This window comes from Elephas maximus, chromosome 5 (assembly GCF_024166365.1).
Source record: "Elephas maximus indicus isolate mEleMax1 chromosome 5, mEleMax1 primary haplotype, whole genome shotgun sequence".
In the NCBI taxonomy this organism is placed as follows: Eukaryota; Metazoa; Chordata; class Mammalia; order Proboscidea; family Elephantidae; genus Elephas; species Elephas maximus.
Genome location: NC_064823.1, coordinates 146,975,659 through 146,999,741, shown reverse-complemented (window position 1 = coordinate 146,999,741; position 24,083 = coordinate 146,975,659). Strand labels below are relative to the sequence as shown.

Here is a 24,083-nt window from a genome sequence, read left to right as displayed (position 1 = left end):
AATGTGTCAATCATACGGTGGCCTCAACGGGCAGACCTTCCAAGAACATAACATCCTAACTCAGTATTTGTAAAAATATTCTCATGATGTTGCTATTCCTCTGACAGATGCTTGCAGAGTAACACTTAGAATTTTTATTTGCACAATTAGTGTTCCATTATAAAAAATACCCAAATCCTAAAGGAGCTTTTGTTAGTAGAAACGTGACGTTACCGCTAAACAAGTAATAAAAGAGTCAACCCCTTTAAAGGAAATTTGTAGCAGCAAGAATATTACCAAACACAAACATCCCGTATTTCCACAGACTAATTTTTCTCTAGACAAAAACTTAAAATTTGCAATAAGCTGATAAATCATATTTGAATGAGTTAGTTTTAAATGTTACAAATGCTGTTTCTATCTCTAATGTACCACTGTAATTTTCAAAGCTCCTCAGACAGAAACCTCACTGTAACTTAGGATTCAAATGCAACTACAACCCTGGTTGAAACAAATTATGGTCTACATCTAAAAAGGCCTCCTATGCTTTTAGTTAATGGGAAGATGCAAAAGTTAAATAATAAAATTAAAAAAAAAAGTAAATCCAAGAATCCAACAGAACAGCATTTTATAACTAATTTTTTATTTTAAATAATTTAATGACAGCTTTCAAAACATGAAAGGTCTATGTGTGGTGATTACTAAAATTAAATAGTTTGTCACCACACCTAAAGCACAATGAAAAAAATGTACACAGTATGAGCTAGCTTTAAAGTATTAAGTACAGTACTTTTAGAATTTGTTCACTGTTTAAAAACTTAAATATTGAAATTAAGTATTTTCCTTAAAATTGCCTCCTGGATATTTAAAATTGTCTTTACTTGTCCTGCTTCTTAGTCTGTATTCTATGAGTAAGAGGATAGTTCATTTTAGCAACATGAACTAAAGTTTGGTGATTGTTCTGATAACTTTTCTTTAACAGAAAGAATAAAAAAGAAAGAGAAAAGACAAATGAAAAGTATGAGAGAGACGTACTTATGAGGGACAAAAATTCTGGAGGAAAACTACGTATGTAAATCTACTCAGAACGGTATTCAGAGTTTTCTGCAGAGGTAGTTTACTATTAGTACCAAATGGTATTTCCTAGATATTGCTTACCCAGCCATTGAATTCTCAGAAGGAGGGTCACACAGGGATGATTCTTCAGGTTTTACGCTGGTTTTCTTTGTAGAGAGATCTAACACGCCATCCCCTGTAATTTTGGCAAGAGAAAAGACTTTATATTTGCGACACATAAGCAATCTTTACATTTTAACGTTTTATATTTTACTGATTTAACTTGTATTTGACTGTGGCCGTTAACTATTCATCTTATGGTCTTAGCAAAAGGGCATGTCTGGGATGGCACTATTTAGGAAAGAAAGACAGGAGGGGCTGGAGGGCCAAGGGATGTGAAGATAGAGACTGTGGCACATCCAATCTGTTACGAATCCACTCTGACCATCATTACCGGTCACTCCTCCCACAATTTTGCAGGAAACAACCATCTGCTTGCTCATCCAGGACTGCTTTGCACGCGCGGCTGCCCAGATGATGCTTTCTTTGGGAAGGTAGGAGTGGTGTAAGTTGTATACGCGGAGAGAACAGTAAAAAGGATGATGAGTAAGAGAGCTGAGCAGTTAGCATTTACTAGGACTAGCAACATGTGGCACACGTAAACTGTAACTCTATGTATAACCAATGCATTTTTTAGAACTCATGGTATTTAACTTATATTTTCAATTACTAAAATGTACAGTAGTTTAATGATTGCCTACATAATATGTTGTGGTTATATCTATGGTTGGATGAAGAATAATCAAAGTCATAACTTATAGTAATATAATTTTTAGGGAAAATAACCTGTTACAAAATGACTGCCTATTTGTTATTATAGTCATTTTTATTAGTATTATAATATTTACACAAATAAAACTTCAAAAATTCAGACATACTATTAATCTGACAAACTGCAGAGTCAAAAAGAATTACTAAACTATAAATTTAAAACACAGCAATAAATAATACTGTGAATATGTCTTTACTAACAGCTAAAAAAAAGGAAAGTTTAAGCTATAAAAAAGGGATCATTATTTTATTAAAAAATACATGTTAAACTATATACTTGAAAACTCAACTGGGTTTTATTATTACCATATGAATTCACCTAACACTTAAGTAACCTGGGAGATACGAGGTGAAAAAGTAAAACATCACACCCATAACCTCCTATGTATAATCCAACAATTATTTATTGTTTATGATGTGCAAAGCAGAGGTAAAAAAACGTCAGATGAAGTACCTGTTAGGATCTAGTGTGATGATTCATACAATAATGCTAACAGTGACAATACCAAACATATTTCAGGTTGAGGATAAAGAATGAAGAGTAAGTTGATAATGACCACAGGGCTGATGGGTTGCTATTTTATAAACAGAGTCCATTGGTGCAGGCCTTTGACTTGAAGAGTCCTGAACAAAGTGAGGGTACCAACCAAGAAGGTATCTGGGGGAAATCTTCTAGAAGGAACAGTCTGTGCAAGGGCTCTGATGTGCAATCACTTATGCAATATTTAAGGAATGAATAGTAAAGAGGCCCAGGGTGGCTGGGATGGAGTGAGCCAGGCTGAGAGTGAGATGAGATTAGAAGCACTGCCAGAAGACATATCACATAAGACCCTGTAGGCCATGGTAAAACTGTGAGTTTTATTTTGAGAGAGACAGGAAGCCATTGAAGGGCTTTGAGCATAAGACTGACATGATTTTAGTGTATGGTTTTAAAGGATCAACCTGCTGTGGGGCACAGGGCCTGCATGGGGCTAAGGGTGGAGGCGGGAAACTGGTTGGAGACAGTGCTATGCTATTTCTCATCTCTGTTCATTCGTATGTTCAGCTAGTTTCCTCTGCCTGGAAGGCAACTAATTCTGCCTTCCTTCTATCCCCACACACATTCTCACCAATCTTATTTAGCATTCAGGTCACATCTTGTACTTGGTTGTCAGTCTTCTAGGTTCCAATACCAGCAACACTTACCTATATTATTTAGTATTTAGCAGGCTGTAGTCCAGGTGCTTATATACTTACCAGTGTTAGTCATCAGTCTATAAGCTATGTAAGGCAGTGTCTGTTTTGTTCACTGATGTGAACCACTGTCTACAATAGTGCCTGGCACACAATAAATTTCAATAAATATTTGCTGAATAGAATTTTGAAGAACTGCAAGAAATTCAGTATGGCTAGAGATTAGTTTGCCTGTAGTAAAAGTGTAAAAGTATCAAGTTTTTTTTTAAATGAAGTATCTTGCTTCAGTTTACTGGTAATCTCCCACTCCTTACGTATCAAAGCATTTACTCATGAAACCCATTACCACTAAGTTGATTCCCACTCACAGTGACCCTACAAGGCAGTGCTACTCTGCCTTGTAGGGTTTCCAAGGCTGTAAACTTTACGGAAGCGAACTGCTACGTCTTTCTCTCGAGGAGAAGCTAATGAGTTCAAACCACCAACCTTACGGTTAGCAGCTGAGCGCTTAACCACTGCGCCACCACAGCTCCCCAATGTACTTAAAAAGTCCCTCAAATATGCTAGGCGGTGGCATCATGTCTCTGGAAGTACAGCACATTGTTGGAATGCTCTTTCTACCTATTCAGCGTGTCCAATTCCTACTTTGACTTCCCTACTCATCCTTAGAGATCCACATCTCCCCAAGCAGAAGCTCATTATCTCCTCCCGTGGGCCAGCAGCATCCTCTGGCGCTGTACTGTGTTACACTACATAAATACAACACTACGACACTATCGTGCAATTATTAATTTACATATCTTTTTCTCCCATGAGAGTGAATTCCTCAGAGTTGGAGATCTTACTATTCACTTGTGTTTCATTAAATCTAATACAGTATTAGAATCTTCTAAAGGAAGAACCAAATGCCGTTTTCTCAGTTTCATTACCATTATTTGTCTTTTCTAGTATTAAAATCTTACTCTTCCTTCAAGACCTTTAAGACCATCTTCTTCAAGAAATGATTACTGTCCAACCCATATTCACGTTTATAACTGTATCCACTAATTTTGATTTTGCTCATGTTTTATGTACAGTTTGTAGCATATGAAACATACTTCCTCGTAAGTCTGTTAATTCCTAGTAAAAGTTACAAAATGAATTAATGAAATTTTCTTCAATGCTAAACTGTTCTAGATTGTTAAGATATTCAATATAAAATTATTCCACAAATAGGAATCACAAAAGGAGGTGCAGGGAGCCCCTTTTCTCCTTTACATAAACCCTGTAAACCAGCCATAGCTCCCTGGCTAGGGCAATATAGGTATTCTTGTCCTTTCAGGAGCATCCTTTGACTGCTGCTTTGACAGCCACACACAGCTCTGGTTACAGCTCATTCTAATCTTGAGGATGAGCTAGACCTATGCCCTGTTCTATCTTTATGATACACTCCTGACTCTTTCTCTGCAGAAACTCTAAACAGGGACCCAGATGAGAAATGCTTTAATCTTTTTTATTACAGTCCCATCTACAGATCTAGGCTGTCTCTGTTACAGGTTTTGCTAGTAACTAAAGTAACATATCATAATCTGTGTCTAGTAAAAATGGAAACTGTACTCTTTACATATTTGTCACCCATTGCACTAGAGTCGATTCCGACCCATAGCAAACCTAGAGAACAGAGAACTGTCCCACAGTTTCCAAGAGCGGCTGGTGGATTTGAACTGCTGACTTCTTGTTTAGCAGCCATATCCCTTAACCCCTGCGCCACCAGGGCTCCATATTTGTTGCGTCATGTTAAAATTCTTTAATCAATGGACATTACATAGTGAACACAAAAAACATAAATATGTAAGTAAATAGCTCTGATGTACATTAAAGATTTTTAGGTAAATTTTAGTTATCAACAGCAAATTTCACTTTCTTTCAGCAGTATTACCACTTATACTATTTTGTGACTACTATTATTACTTCTTTGTGTTTAAAGCCTGTAGCTCAATAGCTAGAGAAAACAAAACCAGTTATCCCTAGGATTGTCTGAATTAGAAAAGCAAAGCAATAAGGAGAGACGGGGAGAGATTGGGAAGAAAGATGGAGAAAAAGAGAGATCAGGTTTATTTTCTTACTCCTTCTGATAATTTCTATCTAGCTGATTTATATCAGGATCACTCATTGGACAGGTGGCTATCACGTCATAACTAGACTGTTTTGTTTGATGTGTTTATTCCCAAAGTCCTGATTAATTCAATGGATAAAAGCTAAGCATTTATTATTCTATATGCTCTAGGGTAATACAAAATAAGTAGAAGAAATAGTTTGACCTTGTACATTTTAGAGTCTAGATAGAAACATGGGATGGATTTATACGAAGCAAAAAGAGGTAAAATTCTTGAAGCAAAAAGTTAAGTGTAACAAGTTCAAACAGAAATACAAAAACTCACCAAAGCTGTTTATTTTTCTGTCATTCTAATTACCAATGCTACTGTTTTATGTATTATTACAACAACTTAAATTTTAAATGGACACACATCTCATGTAAAGGTAAAAACTCTAAAGAAAACTATAGTCAAAATTACCTTGAAAATTCTCTAGAGAAGTCAACACATGGGAGATCAAAACACTACCTCTCAATAATTGGACAATTGTTTCTCCCAGTGTAGGAAAGAATAAGCGATTTCTTTGGTTAAATATGTCATAGTTGACATGTGTTCAGAGCCCATATTGACGGAAGATGAATATCTTTAAATAACTTCAGGGTAGCAACGTATTATGGACTAAACTGTGTCCCCCCAAAACATGTGTTGGAATCCTAATCCCTATACCTGTGGATGTAATCCTGTTTAGAAATAGGGTTTTCTTTGTTATGCTAATTAGATTATATCCAAGTATCTAAGCACTTCTGAATTATAAAAGGAGCAGATCAGACACAAGGGAAGCATACACAGGGTAAGACTGAGGCTATGTGAGGATCACCAAGGAACCAAAGAATACCTGGGGCTACCAACAAGGAAAGAACTGACAAGGCGGAGACCTTGACTTGGACTTCTAGCCTCCAAAACTGTCAGAAAATCAATTTCTGTTTTTTAAAGTCACCCACTTGGAGTATTTCTATTACAGCAGCACTAGGAAACTAAGACACAAGGTTAGCACTGTTGGATAGCTGCTCAATGGAAGGCATGTGGACATTAATGAAGAGAATAGCAAAATCATCTTCCATTTCATCTCACTCTGGATTATGCTCGCTGGATGGAATGGCAAGCATAATTCCCACAATTTTTGAATGTTTATTCCTCTCTCTCTCTCTGAGTACTGAATTCATATACATTACATGGGCATATGCTGCAAATCCAATGAGAATATAACAGAGTATTAGTTAAGAGTGAGACTTCTGGACCAGACTGATGGGTTCAAATCCTGGCTCCTCCATGTTTAAATGTGTGACTCTGGGCAAGTTATTTAACCATTCTTAGCATCAGTTTCCATCTCTGTAAAATGGGGATGAAACAGTGCTTATCTCATAGGCTACTATGAGGTTTAAAGGAGCTCTTGTATGTAAAGAATGGTGCATAGAACCATGTTCAATAAATATTAGTGATTATTGCTATTATAAATCTCTAAAGATTAAAATCCTAACAATAGAATTCTTTCCCAAACTTCTCATCTAGAATTGTTATGCTCTGTACCATCCCTCTAAGTTTCCAACTTTCTGTTTGAACTTCAAGGTCCAGCAAACGATACTGGAAATTTTTGATCAAAATGGCAAACTGAGCTGATGTGGAAAGGCCCTATTCCTTCTCCACACACATGGAAATGCTGGATAAATATTTACACCAAACATTTACAAAAATCACAGCCAAATTCCAAAGTAAGAAAAAGAAACCCCCAAGGTTCAGAAAACCAGGAGGAAAAATACAATTGCCTTTTCTTACTTATTTAACACCTATTCAAGCATGTGTATGTGTGTGTGTGTGTATGAAAGGAGAAAGGAGAGGGAAGGAGAAGGAGGAGAGAGAGACTGATTTAATTCATTCATTTGTATCACTTGGGTTGTATTTAGTTTTTCACTATTACAATAATGCGGAAATGAACATTCTTGTAAATATTTTCTTGTGTTTACGTGCAAGAGTTTCTTCAAAATATACACCAAGAAGTGAAACTGCTGGACACTAGGACATATTTAACTTTAGTAGGTATTACCAAATTTCTTTCCGACATCCTTGCCAACATTTCGTGTTGAGATTTTTAATTTTTCCTAATCTGATGAGCCAGTATCAACTTGACAGCAGTGAGTTTTTGGTTAGATGAACTAAGGAGTTAAAGCTCCAGAGTCATGAGGGATACAAGCAATACTACATAAGAGCATCACATTGGCCAGGCCTTAACACTGGTATTTTCTTCCCTCAGTTGCCTCCCAACCCACATGCAATATTTTTTTTAAAAAGGGAGGTTACTGTTCTCCCAATGTGTTTTATCTAGTGCATAAATAATCTAGTACTAAGATCTAAGGTAATAATTAAGACTGGGTGCAAAGTCTTAGCTCAAGGATGTTTATTTGTGTCCTGTTTCTATAATGTTCTCTAATCACACAGGGTATAAGTCATTATTATGTTTTCAAAATACACAAACACACACACACACACATATATACTTATAATACGAATTTAGAAACAGAAACATGCCTACCCTTGTGAGGCTAATCTTAAGTATTAAAAACAAATGAACGAACCAAATCCATTGCTATCCAGTTGATTCTGACTCACAGCACCCCTATAGCTATTATAAACCTGTAAGTCATTAGAAAGTTATTTAGAAAATTCCTGAACTTAGACATGGAAATATGTAAAGTATGTGAAGAATATAAAGTTGATTTTGATCTGGCATGCTGTGACAAAAGAAAACATAATTAATCTCTGTAAACTAGCCTTGAGACGTAAGTCTAAACAATCTCCCTAATCTCTAACTTTGAAGAGAAGATGTGACATCTGGCTAATCTCTAGTTCTGGAGAGAAGACATAACATGCTGGTCTTTGAGGTTGTGATCCTTATCCTTATTTGGCCCTTATCCTGTGAAGCCAAGGTGAGAATTTCAATATAAACCCTGAAGTTCTGCTCACTCAACAAGAGAAGGCAGAGGCAACGGGATCTTCCTCTAGTCTCTGAACTCTCTCAGAATACCGAGAGCCTGCTGAGACTGCCCACAGCTGCTGACCTTGGAACCTGGCTACGAGGGACCTCTGCTGACTTTGAGCTGTGGTCAAGCCTTCCTTCCAAGATCTCTTGTGAATGTACTTGTTAATTCTGATTCTTGGGTTCTAAAAGAATGCTGTGAAGCCTTTCTTGCGTGGCTTGCCATGACTACGTTTGCAATAAACATGTTTATGCATGTCAAACCTAGGTACTTCTCTGTTAATTTCTAAGATTACAATCCTACATGAAAATTTAGGACTGTTAATCAAAAAATATTGGAAACTGCTTATATATCTGAAGATACAGAATAAGTTAAATATAATGTGATACTTTTACAAAATATAATACTATCCAGTTAAGTAAATCAATTAGACTCTTAAAATAATTCTGCAGAAAAATATTTACTAACACAAGGTATTTAAAAATATTAATTAAAAAAAAAAAACAGGTTACAGAAGATTATTGTTTTCCCGTGGTGTCATTAAATTTGTTCTTTTATCTCTGTAACTCTGATAAACTTGGAGTTAGATCTAAAGCAAGTGGTTCTCAAACATTTTGATTTCATAATCCGTCTTCACTCATAAACATTATTGAAGACCTCAAGGAGCTTTTGTTTATGTGCTTTATATTTACTACATCTATATCAAAAGAGAACTAGGAAAACAGGACATAGTTCTAATCATTAATCAGGATGCAACGTAAGACAAAAAGATACAAAATAGAAGAGACATGAAGACATGAAGAGCAAGAGTAAGAACATCAAGTATGTTTCACGTTTCAACGCCAACTGCAACAGGAGATAGAGAGTTGTAATATATTTGAAATGATAATTTAATTTAAAGACATGCATCTTCAGTTTTAGGATCCATTATGACTCCCATGCAAAATAAGTGAAAAGAAACTGATTCCCAAACATACCCTAGACAACCTGAACAACACCATGAACAAAACAGAGACGGAGAGCTGGGAGAAGGGGGAGAGCAGGAGCGAGCGAGAAGGAAAACAAGAGGGGAGGGGAGAGTGGGAGGGAGAGGAAGAGTGGGAGAAAGATAGAGGGGGAAGAAGAGGGAGAGATCCTAAAAGCTGAGACAGTGAAGATTATCTACAAAGGAAAGACTATTAGTTGGGCAGCTACAGCATCACTGGAAGCCAAAAGACACTATTATAGTATCCTTAAAATGTTGAAAGAAAGTAAATTCAGCCGAGATTTGTGTACCCAGAAAAATTCTTTTAAGGACAAAGGAAAAACAAATGAGTTTACTACCAATAGACCCTTATAAGAGGAATTTCAGATCCCAGAAGAAAATGAGATGTAAGAAGGAATGGTCAACAACAACAACAAAAAGATAATTATGGATGTAGCTCTAAACAACATGATACAAAGTTATAATGTTTAAATTGTGGTGTCATAAAAAGGGAACCAAAGCACTGATAAAATGGCATAAGTGTCAGGGGCAGGTGATGAGTTAAAACACTTCAGGGTAACCACTAACATAATGGATTATATAACTTCAAAAATGGCAAAGGGAAAAAAGGTGAAATGTGATGAAAAAACTCCATCATTCCAAACGAAAATAAGAAAGGAGAAAAAAATACATAACAAAGGGGACAAATAGAAAACATAAAGTAAGATGACAGAAATAACTACAGGGGCGATGAGTGCTTTAAAAGGATACAGGAAAACAAAGCTAAATTTTGGTGGGAATTATTAATGTACGTGTATGCATGTGGGTTTATGCATGTCTCTGTGTGTTCAATTTGGGAGGTGTAGGGGAAGTTTTCCTAAGGAAATGATGTTTAAAGTGAGACCTGAAAAAAAACGAGTACAATTTTAGAAAAAGCGGTGAGGGTAGAGGGTAGCTTCTACACTTGAGTGTTCTGAGGCCAGAGTGTTATGACATTCAGGAAACTGAGAGAAAGCCAGCATGATGAAGAAGAAAGAGAGACCCAGACAAGACAAGACAGGCAGGCAAGGGTTAGACAGTGAAGTACAGTATTTTAGACTTTATCCTAAGGACAATGTGAAGCCATTAAAGGTTTTTAAGTGGTGAGAGGTATACCTAGATTGGGAATTTTAAAAGACAACCTACTGTTTCCTCTATCCCTAGGGTCGGAGAAGGTTAGTTTGGAAGGGACATGAGCTCATCTAATTGTATTATGTTTTGTTCTTCACATTTACTAAATCATGGCTTCTTCTCAGGCATGGAACATAAAGTTTTCTTCCACATGAGTTTAGCCTCAGAAAATAAAAGCTCAGCACAGAAAAACAAGAAGGAAATTTTATTGTCTTCATTAGTGGATACAGAAATATACCTTTTGAATTGCACTTTAAAAGCAGTTTGACATTTTCCTAACGGAATTAACAACAGACTTCATTTATAAACAGTGTAGTTAAGCATAATACATAACACCACATACAGCTCTCTTAATTACACTAATATCTCAGCTGACAGCTGTACCTACCTTGATCACAGCCGAGAAACCAGAAGATAACGGTAGTAGCAGCAGCAACAACCATGGATACTCAATGACTAACTATAGTACTGAAATTCATACATTCTATTCCACATTCTCTCAGATGCTCACTTGAAGACTATCATATTTTTATGCAAATAACGTGCACATTATATGTTTTTTGCGAACCATGCAATCCTCCTTGTGCATTATTTTCCTGGGCATGTCATGTGCATTGTATGTGTGGGCACGTTATTTACGTGGGCACATTATTTGTGAAAATACAGTAATTGGTATTACCCTCATACATAATTTGTTTAAAAAAAGAAGGCAATCTTACTCAAACCAGCAGACACAGTTTTCCAAAATTTTAGCCTACTGAGAGCAGTATAATTTTTAAAAAAGATTTTATCTGTTGCCAATTAAAAAAAAAAACAAACCTACTGTCGTCAAGTCGATTTCGGACTCATAGAGACCCTACAGAACAGAGCAGGACTGCCCCGTAGAGTTTTCAAGGAGCGCCTGGCGGATTCAAATTGCTGACCTCTTGGTTAGCAGCTGTAGCACTTAACCACTACACCACCAGGGTTTCCTGTTGACAATTAGTTTAAGAGAAAATAATCCTAAAATATTCAAGTTACTGTAAGACAGTGCAATCGTTAATATTCGTAAAAATGACCCTTAAAGTTCTACATGCTATTTAAGATAATATAAAGATATTTCAGAGTAGTTTCCATCCAGAATTCTAAAATAACAAATTTCATTGTTAAATATCAGAAATCCAACGGTCAAGCCTAAATCAGCAGCATTAGTTAGCTGTATTTAGGAATAGCGAAAATTTTTAATCCTATAAATTCAGTATGTCATACATTATGCCAAGCACTGGGGATCCAAAAATGAAAAGACAAGGTTCCTGCTCCTAAAGGTTTAGTACAAGGGTTTAACAGACATGCAAACATTCGTAAGGCAGTAAGAAAATTACCATAATGAAAGTTCTAGCAAAATATTCATTGGACCTCACAGCATAAAACTGTAATGACAAGGCCAATTAAGTGCTGTTTCCATCTCTGCCCACATTTAATCTTATTTTGTGTAGGCTTGGTAAATACTTCATAGTTGTCAAGGTAATGATAAAGGTCCATAGCTGCAAATTTCTTCCTGTACATGGGAATTTAAGAGAAGTGTTTACTTTCGAGTCAGGTTAAAGCTGGAAGCTTAAAAGACAAAACAAAGCAAAACTTTGATCTACTCATGTTATTTATACTTGTTTCTTAGTGTACCTGGACAAAAAAGAATCACTGGCATTGACAATGCATGATTTACTTCCCTATCACTTTCTGAAGCTCAGAGTATTTATGCAAATCTGCACGACCTAAAGAGCACAAAGAAATACCTACTAATATTTAAACACCTGGATTGAAAACACAATGAAGAGGTGAATGGGAATGTTTTTCTCAGGGTAACTGTATTTTAAGTCAGTCTAGAGTTTGTGGAAGAGAGGGCAAAGATAATGAGGAGAGTGGAAACTGACTTAGGAAAACAATTAAGGAAAAACTGAAAAGATTATCACAGAAAACAGATGTTTGCAGAGTATAACAGTTTCAAGAATTGTTTACACTCCCAATATGTAAAAGTAGTAGTCTTTCTCATATTGTTGCAAATGTGGCAAAAAAAAAAAAAAGCCCCTAAAGATTAGCATGGAAAAGTGTTTTTGAGATATAATCATTTCTATAAATATTTACAGTACTACTAACTAATAGATGGAATACACAGGAATAAAATCAAACACATCTGTGGAAAGAGAGGATGGAGAAGTTGTGTCCTCAGTCGGAAAAAGGCCAGGGGCTGAATGCAGAACAGACCATCAACTGGTCATACGCAACTTTAATATGAAGCTGATGAAAATTACAGCAAGTCCACAGGAGCCAAAATACGACTCTGAATATATGCCACCTGAATTTAGAGACCATCTCAAGAACGTTTTTGACGTATTGAACACTAATGACCAAAGACCACACAAGTTGTCAAATGACATCAAGGACACCATACATGAAGAAAGCAAAAGGTCATTAAAAAGACAGGAAAGAAAAAAAAGACCAAAATGGATGTCCGAAGAGAGTCTAAAACCTCCTCTTGAATGTCGAGTAGCTAAAGCAAAAGGATGAAATAAAAAGTAAAAAAGCTGAACAGAAGATTTCAAAGGGTGGCTCACGAAGAAAAAGTAAAGTTTTATAACAAAGCTTGCAGACATGAAGTTAGAAAAACAAAAAGGAAGGACACGCTCGGCATTTCTCAAACTGAAAGAACTAAAGAAAAATTCAACCCTCAAGTTGCAAAATTGAAGGATTCTATGGGGGGAAATATTAAATGATGCAGGAAGCATCAAAAGAAGATGGAAGGAATACACAGAGTCACAGTCCCGAAAAGAACTGGTTGACATTCAACCACTTCAGGAGGCAGCATATGATTAGGAACCAATGGTACTTAAGGGAAGAAGTCCAAGCTTCCCTGAAGGCACTGGCAAAAAAAAATGGCTCCAGGAATTAATGGAATACCAATTGAGATGTTTCCACAAACAGATGCAGTGCTGGAGGTGCTCACTGATCTATGTCAAGAAATTTGTAAGACAGCTTCCTGGTCAACAGACTGGAAGAGATCCATATTTGTGTCCATTACAAAGAAAAGTGATTCAACAGACTGGGGGAATTTTCAAATATCATTAATATCACATGCAAGTAAAATTTCACTGAAGATCATTCAAAAGCAGCTGCAGCGGTACATGGACAGGGAACTGGCAGAAATTCAAGCCATACTCAGAAAAGGATACAGAACCAGGGATATCATTGCTGACGTCAGATGATCTTGGCTGAAAGCAGCAAATGCCAGCAAGATGTTTACTTGTGTTTTATTGACTATGTGATGGCATTCGACTGTGTGGATCATAACCAATTATGGATAACATTGCACAGAATGGGAATTCCGGAATGGTTAGACTTGTGCTCATGAGGAACCTGTACAAAGACCAACAGGCAGTGGTTCGAACAGAACAAGGGAATATCAGGAAAGGTGTGCAACAGGGTTGTATCCTTTCACCATACTTCTTCAATCTGTATGCTGAGCAAAAAATCCAAGAAGCTGGACTATATGAAGGAGAACAGGGCATCAGGATTGGAGGGAGACTCATTAACAACCTGCAATATGCAGATGACACAAACTTGCATGCAGAAAGTGAAGAGGACTTGAAACACTTACTGATGAACATCGAAGACTATAGCCTTTAGTATGGATTGCACCTCAACATAAAGAAAACAAAAATCCTCACAACTGGACTGTAAGCAACATAATGATAAACAGAAAAAGGCTAAAGTTGTCAAAGATTTCATTTTACTGGGATCCACAATCAATGCCCAGGGAAGCAGCAGTCAAGAAATCAAAAGATGTATTGCATCGGGCAAACCTGCTGCAAAAGATCTCTGTAAAAGTGCTCAAAAGCAAAGATGTTACTTTGAGGACTAAGGTGTGTCTGACCCAAGCCACAGTGTTTTCAGTTGCCTCATATGCGTGTGAAAGCTGGACAAGGAATAAGGAAGACTGAAGAAGAACTCACACCACGGTGTTGGCAAAGACTACTGAATATGGATTGCCAGAAGAATGAACAAATCTGCCTGGGCATAAGTACAGCCAGAATGCTCCTCAGAAGCATGGATGCTGAGAATTTGTCTCATGTATTTTGGACATGTTATCAGGAGGGACTAGTCCCTGGAGAAGGACATCATGCTTGGTAAGGTAGAGGGTCAGCGAAAAACAGGAAGACCTTCAACAAGATGGACTGACACAGTGGCTGGAACAATGGGCTCAAGCATAACAAGGATTGTGAGGATGGCGCAGGACAGGGCAGCGTTTTGTTGTACATAAAAGGTCGCTATGAGTCAGAACTGACTTGATGCACTTAACGACAACTACTAAGTAAAAGTAGTATACTCACATTGTTACAGGTGAAAAAAAAGTAAAACAATGGGCAAATGTTTAAGAGAGATTTGAGCTTATTTATCAGAGGTGTCGAACAATAATGTTTTTTTCTTTACAAGCAGTTAGTGTAAATCAGTGCTATAATTATCATCTCTTATAGAAGGAAACCCTGGTGGTGTACTGGTTGAGAGCCAGGCCTGCTAACCAAAAGGTCAGCAGTTCGAATCCACCAGCCCCTCCTTGGAAACCCTAAGGGGCAGTTCAATTCTATCCTATAGGTTTGCGATGAATTTTTTGTTTGTTTTATGTTATAGAAGAAAAGAACCCTATATTGGGAAGGAAGCTAGGCAGGATACTCCGTTGAACAATTTCTTTGCTTATCTGGACATGCTGGTTTGTTCTTCTGAGAACTGTCTTTGCCTATTTTTCTATTGTCTTTTACTCATTGGTTACAGTTTTGTTTTGTTATTCTAATGGCTGTCACTTATATAAATTGTAAATACTGTCCCCAAAGTGGAGGTTTGCCAGTTTCACTCTGTTCACAGCGACTTTGTCTCCAAAGCTGAGGCTTGACAATTTCACTCTGTTCACGGCGAATTTTATAATACTTAAGGTATTATTTTGAGTTCATTAAGTTATTATCCCATATTTTGTTTTCAAAGTTTTAGTTTTGCTTTTCACATTTAGCCCTTTAACCCAACATGAATTAATTTTGCAAGTGGTGTGAGGTAGGGATCCATCTATTTTTTTCTCCATATGCATAACCAATTGCTTCAGAACCATTTATTCAATATGCTATCCTTTCCAGTGATTTCTAATCACATCTCTGTCCTGAACCAAAACCAAACTCGTTGCCATCAAGTTGATTCCAACTCACAGCAGCCTTACAGGACAGAGTAGAACTGCCCCAGATGGTTTCCAAGGACTGTCTGATGGATCTGAACCAATGACCTTTTGGTTAGCAGCCATAGCTCTAAACCACTATGCCACCAGGGTTTCCGTCTTGAACCAAGATTCTACCAGTATCTGGAGAGTTTCTGGGCTCTCTAATCTGTCCTACTAATGTCTATCCTGGACAAAACTAATCTGTTTTAATTTGCTACACTTAATAAGACTTGCTATGTTTTAGGGCAAATCCCTCACAACCTTCATGTGGCTATATTTGGTTCTTTACATCTTGCTTATAAATTTTAAGATGAGCTACTCATCTTTTGCAATAAACCCTATCAGGATTTTTACTGGAATAGTGCTGGATATGTAAGTACATCTTCTATAGCCTTCTCATCCATTAAAACTGAAAACATTCATTTATGGGGTCCTCTTCAGTATCCTTCAACAAAGCTTTATAATGTTCTTCATAAGGTCTTATACAGTTCATTAGTTCCATTCTAAGGCGTTTTAATGTTTTCCCTGGTGCTGTAGCTGTTGTAGAAGAGATTTTTTTAAAAAAAACTAGATTGTCTAATTGAGTGGTTGCTGATACGTAAAATTCACACTGACTCTTAAGTATATCTTTTCTGAATTTTTCCAGCGGTTCTAAAAGTTTACCTAGTCTTCATGTTTTCTATTTAAAGAACCATATTGTTTATAAACAACCACAATTTGCTTATTCTTTCCTTATCTCATTATTTATTCTCATATTTTTACCATGTCTTTCTCATTATGCCCTCATATACGTTCACACACATAAAAGCATCTCATAAAATTTTGAAAATCAGTGAAAGTGTGCATTTTTGTTTTGTCCTTTACTTCAAACCATTAAGTTATGGTGTTTTTGGTAGTTTTCCAGTAGATGCCCTTTATCACGGTTACCAGAGTGGCCATCTAGTCTTGGTTTTATAAGCATTTATCATAAATCTGTATCAGCTTTTGTAGCATAATTTGTTTATTAAGATGGTATCATTTTTCTTTTTTAATTTGATAATGCGGAAGATCACAAAGGTTTTTCAAATCCTGAATCATCTCTGTAGTCCCGGACATGATTTGCTAGGTTTTTGTACTTCACTGGATCCAATTTGCTAGTATTTTATCTAGGACTTTAGCACTTAGGTTTGTAAATGTGACTGGATTACAACTTTCTTTTGTCATCCTTGTTTGCTTCTGACATCAACGTTATGCCACACTTTCTCTCTTACCTCTCTTCTGTGGAACAGGCTTCTCCAAAGAATGGCAAATTATCTACTACTTTAAGGTAATATAAAGTTACCTGTAAGACCATTTGGGGTTGAGAATTTTAGATTCATGGATTAGACTATCCATACATCTAGTTATTATACAAATTATCCATATTATTTATGGTTAGATTATCCATTGGGTTTATAGATTAGATTATTTAATTTGAATAAAGTAACTCACAAAATGAACAAGTAACTTAAATGAGCACTATGAAGATGTTATAGAGTGAAATAATATGAATAATGTAAACACAGAAGCAAATAAAAAAAAAGAAGTGACACTGCTAATTCTGGTAGGAGCTCTTTAGCAACTATACTATGACTAAGAACACTGAAATCAAGCCAAACATTTTTTTAAATTCTTAAGAAAACGATGTGAAATATGGAGTTATACATTCTCTCATTTCTAACAAAACTCTCCCTAAGTGTATATGGTATAATAAAATACTGGCGGTAAAAGTCTTCGTGGTTAGCATTTAAAAATTGTTTATAGCATTTTTATTTAAACCTTAAAAAATTTTAATTTGTAGAAAGATTACTATATATAATGTATTAGTGTGTATACATGCACACATACACACACAAATGCACTGAAAGGTTATTTTTTTTTCCCCCTGATTTGATTTACAAGTAGGCAAGTCTAGAGACCACCAGTGAATACCACAGCAAAATAATCTTGTAAATCTGATCTTTTCACTCTCTGCTTAGAACAGTCTTGCAGCCCTCTGTGGACTTCTTTAGAAGAAAATTTGAAATTCACAGTATTTCCTACATGGATGGCGTTCTCATAATCTGGTCCCTACCTACTTAGCCACATCTATTACCATTCTCCCTCTTGCTTGCTACACTACAAGACTAAATGATTTCTATCTTAAGAATTCTGAAATCACAAATGACAATCAACCAGAAAAATTAAACTAATCAAGAACACTATTTGATGTACAGATTTATATCCATTAGCATTTTTCTTTTCAACCTTGGGATGTTCATATATATATATTTGTGACTTTGCCTGGAATATCACAATAATTTAAAAAATGTACATATTGTTGTTTTTTACATACTTGGACCTGCCTTACCACTTAAAGTTCATGGAATCATAGAATTTAAAAACTGGAATTTTACTTTTAAAATGTCATCTATTCCAATTGCTCATCTGATGCTTCTGAATTGCTCCAATGATGAGGAAACCAGGGAACCATTTTCTCCTAGGGGTCCCTACCCCCTTTCTACTTTAAGAAAGGTCTAATCCTTAGAAATACTATTTCTTATGTGAATCTGAAATCTGTTTCTCTCTAAATTCTAGCTAGTGATTCTAATTCTACTCACTGGATCATACAGAGGAAGTTCATTCCTTCTTTACTGTAACAGCCCTACAAATATTCATAGACCAATCTCATGTTACTTCTAAGGCATCCCTTCTGTGGTGAGGAACAGGAGATAGAAGAGTATGAAGACATTGTGTTTGAGTATCTTTTATGAGTTCATTATTATTATGGCCATATTATAAAGTAGGAAATTAAAGTTCCAATAGGTAAGTTATTTGTTAAGTAATTTAGGGAAGCTAAGCAGCAGAGCTGAGATTCTAATCCCCAATCTGTCAGATAACAAAGCCTGTGTTCTATTCTTTTTAGTCAGGTAAACTTCCTCCCCTGAAGACCGGAGACATAAAGGGGTACAAAGATGGAAAAGCAAAACAGAAAAGATTCTGAAACCTCTCTCTGCTTTCCAATTTTCAAAATTCCCTGTACTGATACAATTTTTCCTTAAGCTTTATATCATAGTCATCTTTGACATTTCTGTCTTAAAACCTTATCTAATTATTACCTTAAATATTTCTCAGATCTTTCTACATAAACATAAATAAACTCATACAACTTAAAATCAGGGAATCAAGAAAAATTTTTTTTTCCGTATTTCAGTCTCTCTTAATTCTAATCTGTTTTACACACAGAAAAGACTATCTTCTTTAAATATTGGCTAGTATACACTTTTTTGGAGCCCTGAATTAATACCACTGCCTTCTGGGATCAAATTTAATGTTGACTTTTTTATGGCTTCAAAGTCTGACACCACCATCCCTAAATTCCAAAGCTACTTGTTCTCTCTTCTCCAGGCAAATACTTATTTGGCATCCTCCACACCCACTTAAAAGACTCTTGGTTCCATTAAACTCAATTAGATAAATCCAACATAGCTTTCACCATTAAGGTGTCTTATGAAAATGTGTCTATGTTATTAATTACATGATTAAACTATATTTATCACATGTATTAACTTTCCTCTTTTCCAGGCCACATCATAAACAACTGGAAGACAAATCATTGACTTTCTTATTATTTGAAAAAAAAAAAAAAATACATTTTTTCAAAAACTAAAAAAGCTGAATGGCAAGTGCTTAATTAATGTTCTCAGCTGTCCACTGTGAAAGTACTTATCACACACATCTTTATACTTATATCCTTTCTAAGTCATTTGCTAGGATTCTCTCACCATACACTTTATTATGAAAAGAGATGACAGTAGCTCAAGCAAATCTCTTTTATAAATAATTAAATACAAAAGCTCTAAGTTAACACTTCTCTCTAGCCCATCTCACATTGGCTAATTACAAGTAATATTACTCCTAAAATAAATTTCTCTATAAATATAAAAAAACTTTTCTTAAATATAAAAAGCTACATATATTTTAAAAGATATTAAAATGTAAAGTTATATATGACACATACAAAAAAATCTTACCTTGCTGAGTATTTTGTTCTTGCATTCGATTCACAGTGAGGTCTAAGGGGCCTTCCTGCTCTTCCTGAAGGGAGCTTTCTGCTTGATTCATTTGGATACTTTTACATATTAGACTTGGTCCAATTGAACCATTTCTGTTCTCTTGAATTTTACCACTTTTTGAAATGTACTCAATTGCAAACTGACGTATCATCTTTTTCATTAATTCCTGAGCAACTAGGGGAATGTTAGGATCACAGTTCTGAGGAAGATCTAGGGAAGAAATAGATATAATAGGTATTAAAAAAGAGAAATAGAAGTACCAATACTTAAACTAATTTTTTTTACAAACTAATGATTTCAGATTTTAGCATCGCTCCATAATGAGAAGTGGTTCCTAGTGCTCAACAATAGAAACCTCATAGATTTAACTTGCTTTATGATAACATAGCAAACAAAAACTTGGTATATTTCATCAGTTCTTACAAGTAAACATCTTCTGTCCCAAACTAAGAGGTGAAAATTAGACACAGAATAGCTTATTTCAGAGTTCTAATATTCATTCAAATGTATTCTATTAGATGTTAAACCACTTCATGTGTAAACATACATTGTATATGTAACTTAATATGCATAGTAAAAAAAAAAAAAAATTTTTTTTTTTTTTTTTTTTTTTTTTACCGCCATAATTATTAAGAAAACACCTAAACTCTTATAACTCTGTATCCATTACATCTTCAATTCTGTCACATATCAATGTGCATTTCATATACAGTCTGAATGTCATCATCAAGAGCCTTTTCCTTTCCCTAACTTTTTATACCAAAAAATTTCAGTCCTATAGAAAAAATGATAAACAGTATAATTAATACCCAGACAGCCTCCTCTAAGACTCAAGAATTGTTATCATTTTGCTGCATTTGCTTTCTTTTCATATTTCTTGTTTGCTGAAGCACTGAAAGGAAATTGCAAGTTTATGACATTTCATTTCTAAATATTTTAGCATGTATCTCCTAAGAACATTCTTCTATAAAATCACAATATCGTTAGTGAGGGTCATAACCAATCCTCAACCCCAAAGCATTTTTATCAGCTGCAACTATAATGAAGTTTGGCAGCGATTTAAAAAATTCTGCTCAAAAATTGTACAACAACAGATGAATGATTTTTATAGTGAGAAGTATGGGGTAAGCACAGACCACTTATAAACACGAAATATGAAAGTGATGAGAGAGTTCAGAATTGGGGTGTGTGTGGGGGGCAGGGGGACTTTTCACACACATTCCTGGCCATGCTCTAATCCCTTTATTTACTCTGACACATTCCTGGCCATGCTCTAATCCCTTTATTTACTCTGGCCCTTCACAGTAGAGTGATTGGTAAATTGAAGGAAAAATAAAAACAAAAACTTTGGTTAGGTTTATGCTTCTTCCTCTTGGAAGCGGGCCTATTTCTAGAGTTACAGCTCTTTTCTCCTCAAATCTTACCCAAGCAGTCCCTTTTCCTGAGAATTAGGTGTGTACATATACATACATATATATGTATATATATGACAACCCTGGCGGCATAGTGATTAAGAGCTACAGCTGCTAACCAAAAGGCCGGCAGTTCAAATCCACCAGGTGCCCCTTGGAAACTCTATGGGGCAGTTCTACTCTGCCCTATAGGGTTGCTATGAGTCGGAATCGACTCGATGGCAATAGGTTTGGTTTTTTTGGTTTGGTATATACCCAGAAAACCCAGTGCCGTCAAGTCGATTCCAACTCATAGTGACCCTACAGGACAGAGTAGAACTGCCCCACAGAGTTTCCTAGGAGCGTCTGGCAGAATATATATATATAATTATGTTTTTGGTAAAAGTTTACACAGCAAATTTAACAATTTCTAAATGTAATGTTCAGTGACATTTGTCACATTTTTCACAATGTGTCAACATTCTCTTATTTTCATTCTGGTTGTTCTGTTTCCATTACTCTAGCTTCCTCGCCCCCCTTACCTTCTCATCTTTGCTTTATGGTAAATGTTGACCATTTGGTCTCATATATATATTTTTAAATGGCTCATTACTCACTAGTGATACAGTTTATTTTATGATCCAATCTGTTATTATGCTGACAGGTGACACCTCCAGGACTGGTTTCAGTCCAAGTTTAAAGGATGTCTCAAGGCGACAGTCTCAAGGATTCCTCTAGTCTCTATTTTTTTTTTTTTTAAGTATTGGAGTTTTGTTCTACACTTTTCTCCCAATCTATTGGAGACCATCTATTGTGTCCCTGGCCACAACGGTCAGTAGTGGTAGCTGGGCACCATCTAATTCTTCTGGTCTTAAGGATAGACGAGGACATGGTTCATGTGAGCTATTAGTCTTGTAGTTTCTTCTTTGAGTCTTTGGTTTCCCTCTTTCTCTTCTGTTCCAGACAAGTGAGACCAATAGTTGTATCTTAGATGGCCACTCATAAGCTTTTAAGACCCCAGGCACTACTCATCCAACTAGGATGTAGAACATAAACTTTATAAACCATGTTGTGCCAACTGATCAAATTGTCTCACAAGACTATGGTCCTAAGCCTTCAAACACAATAAAACCAATCCTGGGAGGTATTTTATTACAATCTAAGAAGGCTTCATAATTGTGCCTCCTGTGTGCTTTATTATAGGTACATGCAGCACACACAAACATGTATATATTCATGCCTACAGAGACACCTATACATGCACCTACATATACTATCTTCTGCCTTCCTATACACATGAATGTACACACATCTACCTATGTAACCAAACACGTAGTTTTGGTTGTTATTGCTGCTGTTACAGAATTGTGTATATTACATTTACTAAAAATGCTCCTTATTCTTGTGTACGTCTTAGTGTCATCATTTACCGGTCAAGTTGTGCAGACTTCGCCTTCATCTGGTATTGCCTTTCCTATCACCAAAAATAACAAGCAGTGGATAAGGTTTTTTCTCATCTTTTTTTCAAACTTAATCTTGCTTAGGTTAATTTTGGTCCTCAATTTATGGACTGACATCACCTTACCAATTCAAAATAATAAAAGTTACCAAAAAGAAAGAGGCATAATTACATTTAAAAAAAAATTTTTTTTTTTTTAGGATGTCTGAGACTGGAGTTTGATAAAGCCTCCCTTGTTTTGAAGTTCAATATTAGCTAGACCACTTGTCTAAGCAATTTGAAGACAAGTCTTCTAATCCAGCATCTATCATCATAGGTTCATGACTCTCTAATTTGAAAAGCCCTGAAAACATACTAATAGGGGGTGGCGGGGGGGGGGGGGCATAACAAAACTACCATACCACCATGACCGCATTTGATAGCAGCACATGACCTGAGCTGACATGAGTCCATTTACATACTTCGCTGTGGAAATATCAACATATTTGATTACAAGCTGCTTACCTCAGACCTTGCTGAAGATGTTACATAACTTATATATACTGTTTTACCTTTTTCAAAACAAAGAATTTTGGATACTGAAAAACATCTGAGAAAAGACAGTGGTGGGCCTATAATAAAAGTAATGGTTTAGCCTCCGCATTTATTGTTTGTTTAGAACGAGGCAGGGAACAGGAACATTATCCATTAATGGGCTCTGGAGTAAAAGACCTGACTAGGTTACAGCTGGAACCACTGTCCATCGTTATGAGCTTAGGCTATACAGCCTCTCCATGCTTTAGTTTCTCCACCCATAAAAATGGAAATAACAACAGTGTAGAAAAGCCTTGTTCACAAAGATGTTATAAGAATTACATGAGACAGTAAATAAAAAATTGAACACTGTACACGACATATTAACAGTTCAATAAATGTTAGCCGTTATCATAGATTCTAGTAGAAATAACAAGGGAGATAAAAAGACTGAACAAGTTATATTTTATTTAAGTCACAAAATGACAAATAAGTAAAAACATGTATTAACTAGCTTAATAACTAGGAAAACAAAAAAGATAATTTCTAAGTCCATATGATACCTTTTTTTGGTCCAGAATAGGTAGACTTAGCATATGTAACCTAACTGAAGTGAATAACCAAAACAAGAAATTTCCGTGTTGCACATACAAATCCCAATATATTCCATTTCTTGATTATTACCTCCAGGAATCTGTGAAGGCTTCTGTAAACATTCTTCACCTTTTTTTCAAACCCAATCTGGCTTCAGATTATGTGTTAAAAAGAGATACGGGCTTTATTTCCAGGTGCTTTCGTTAATTGCCCTCCAATCTGTTAACTAACATCACCTTATCAACTCAAAATAATAAAAGTTACCAAAAAAGAAGAGAAACATTATCACACTCCTATCTTCTTTGTCTACTGAGATTATCATGTGATTTTGCCCTTAGTCTGTAAATGTGTTATAATATTGGCCTCAGAGAACGTGTTGGGAAGTGTTCCCTCATCATCTACTTTTTTGAAAGAGTTTGTGAAGCACTGGTGTTAATTTTTCTTTACACATTTGGTAGAATTCACCAGCGAAGCCATCTGGCCCTTATTTAATAAGAAGATTAACTCTTTATTTGTAATATATACACTGCCAGTGTTTTC

At 35.8% G+C, this 24,083-nt stretch overlaps 1 protein-coding gene across 21 annotated transcripts in view; it reads right to left on the bottom strand.

Annotated features, from left to right (window-relative positions):
* The window catches only part of LCORL (ligand dependent nuclear receptor corepressor like), a 217,266-nt gene that overhangs the window by 32,424 nt on the left and 160,759 nt on the right, over positions 1-24,083 (bottom strand). For 19 of the 21 annotated variants that reach the window (XM_049886997.1, XM_049886986.1, XM_049886985.1 and 16 more), the window contains 2 exons: positions 19,545-19,796; positions 1,138-1,231 (listed from right to left, as the gene is read on the bottom strand). In XM_049886997.1, the coding sequence (XP_049742954.1) occupies positions 1,138-1,231; positions 19,545-19,796 (346 nt within the window). Of the gene's footprint in view, positions 1-1,137; positions 1,232-19,544; positions 19,797-24,083 lie in introns of those variants that run through there. The other 2 variants (XM_049887007.1, XM_049887005.1) reach the window with 2 other exon arrangements.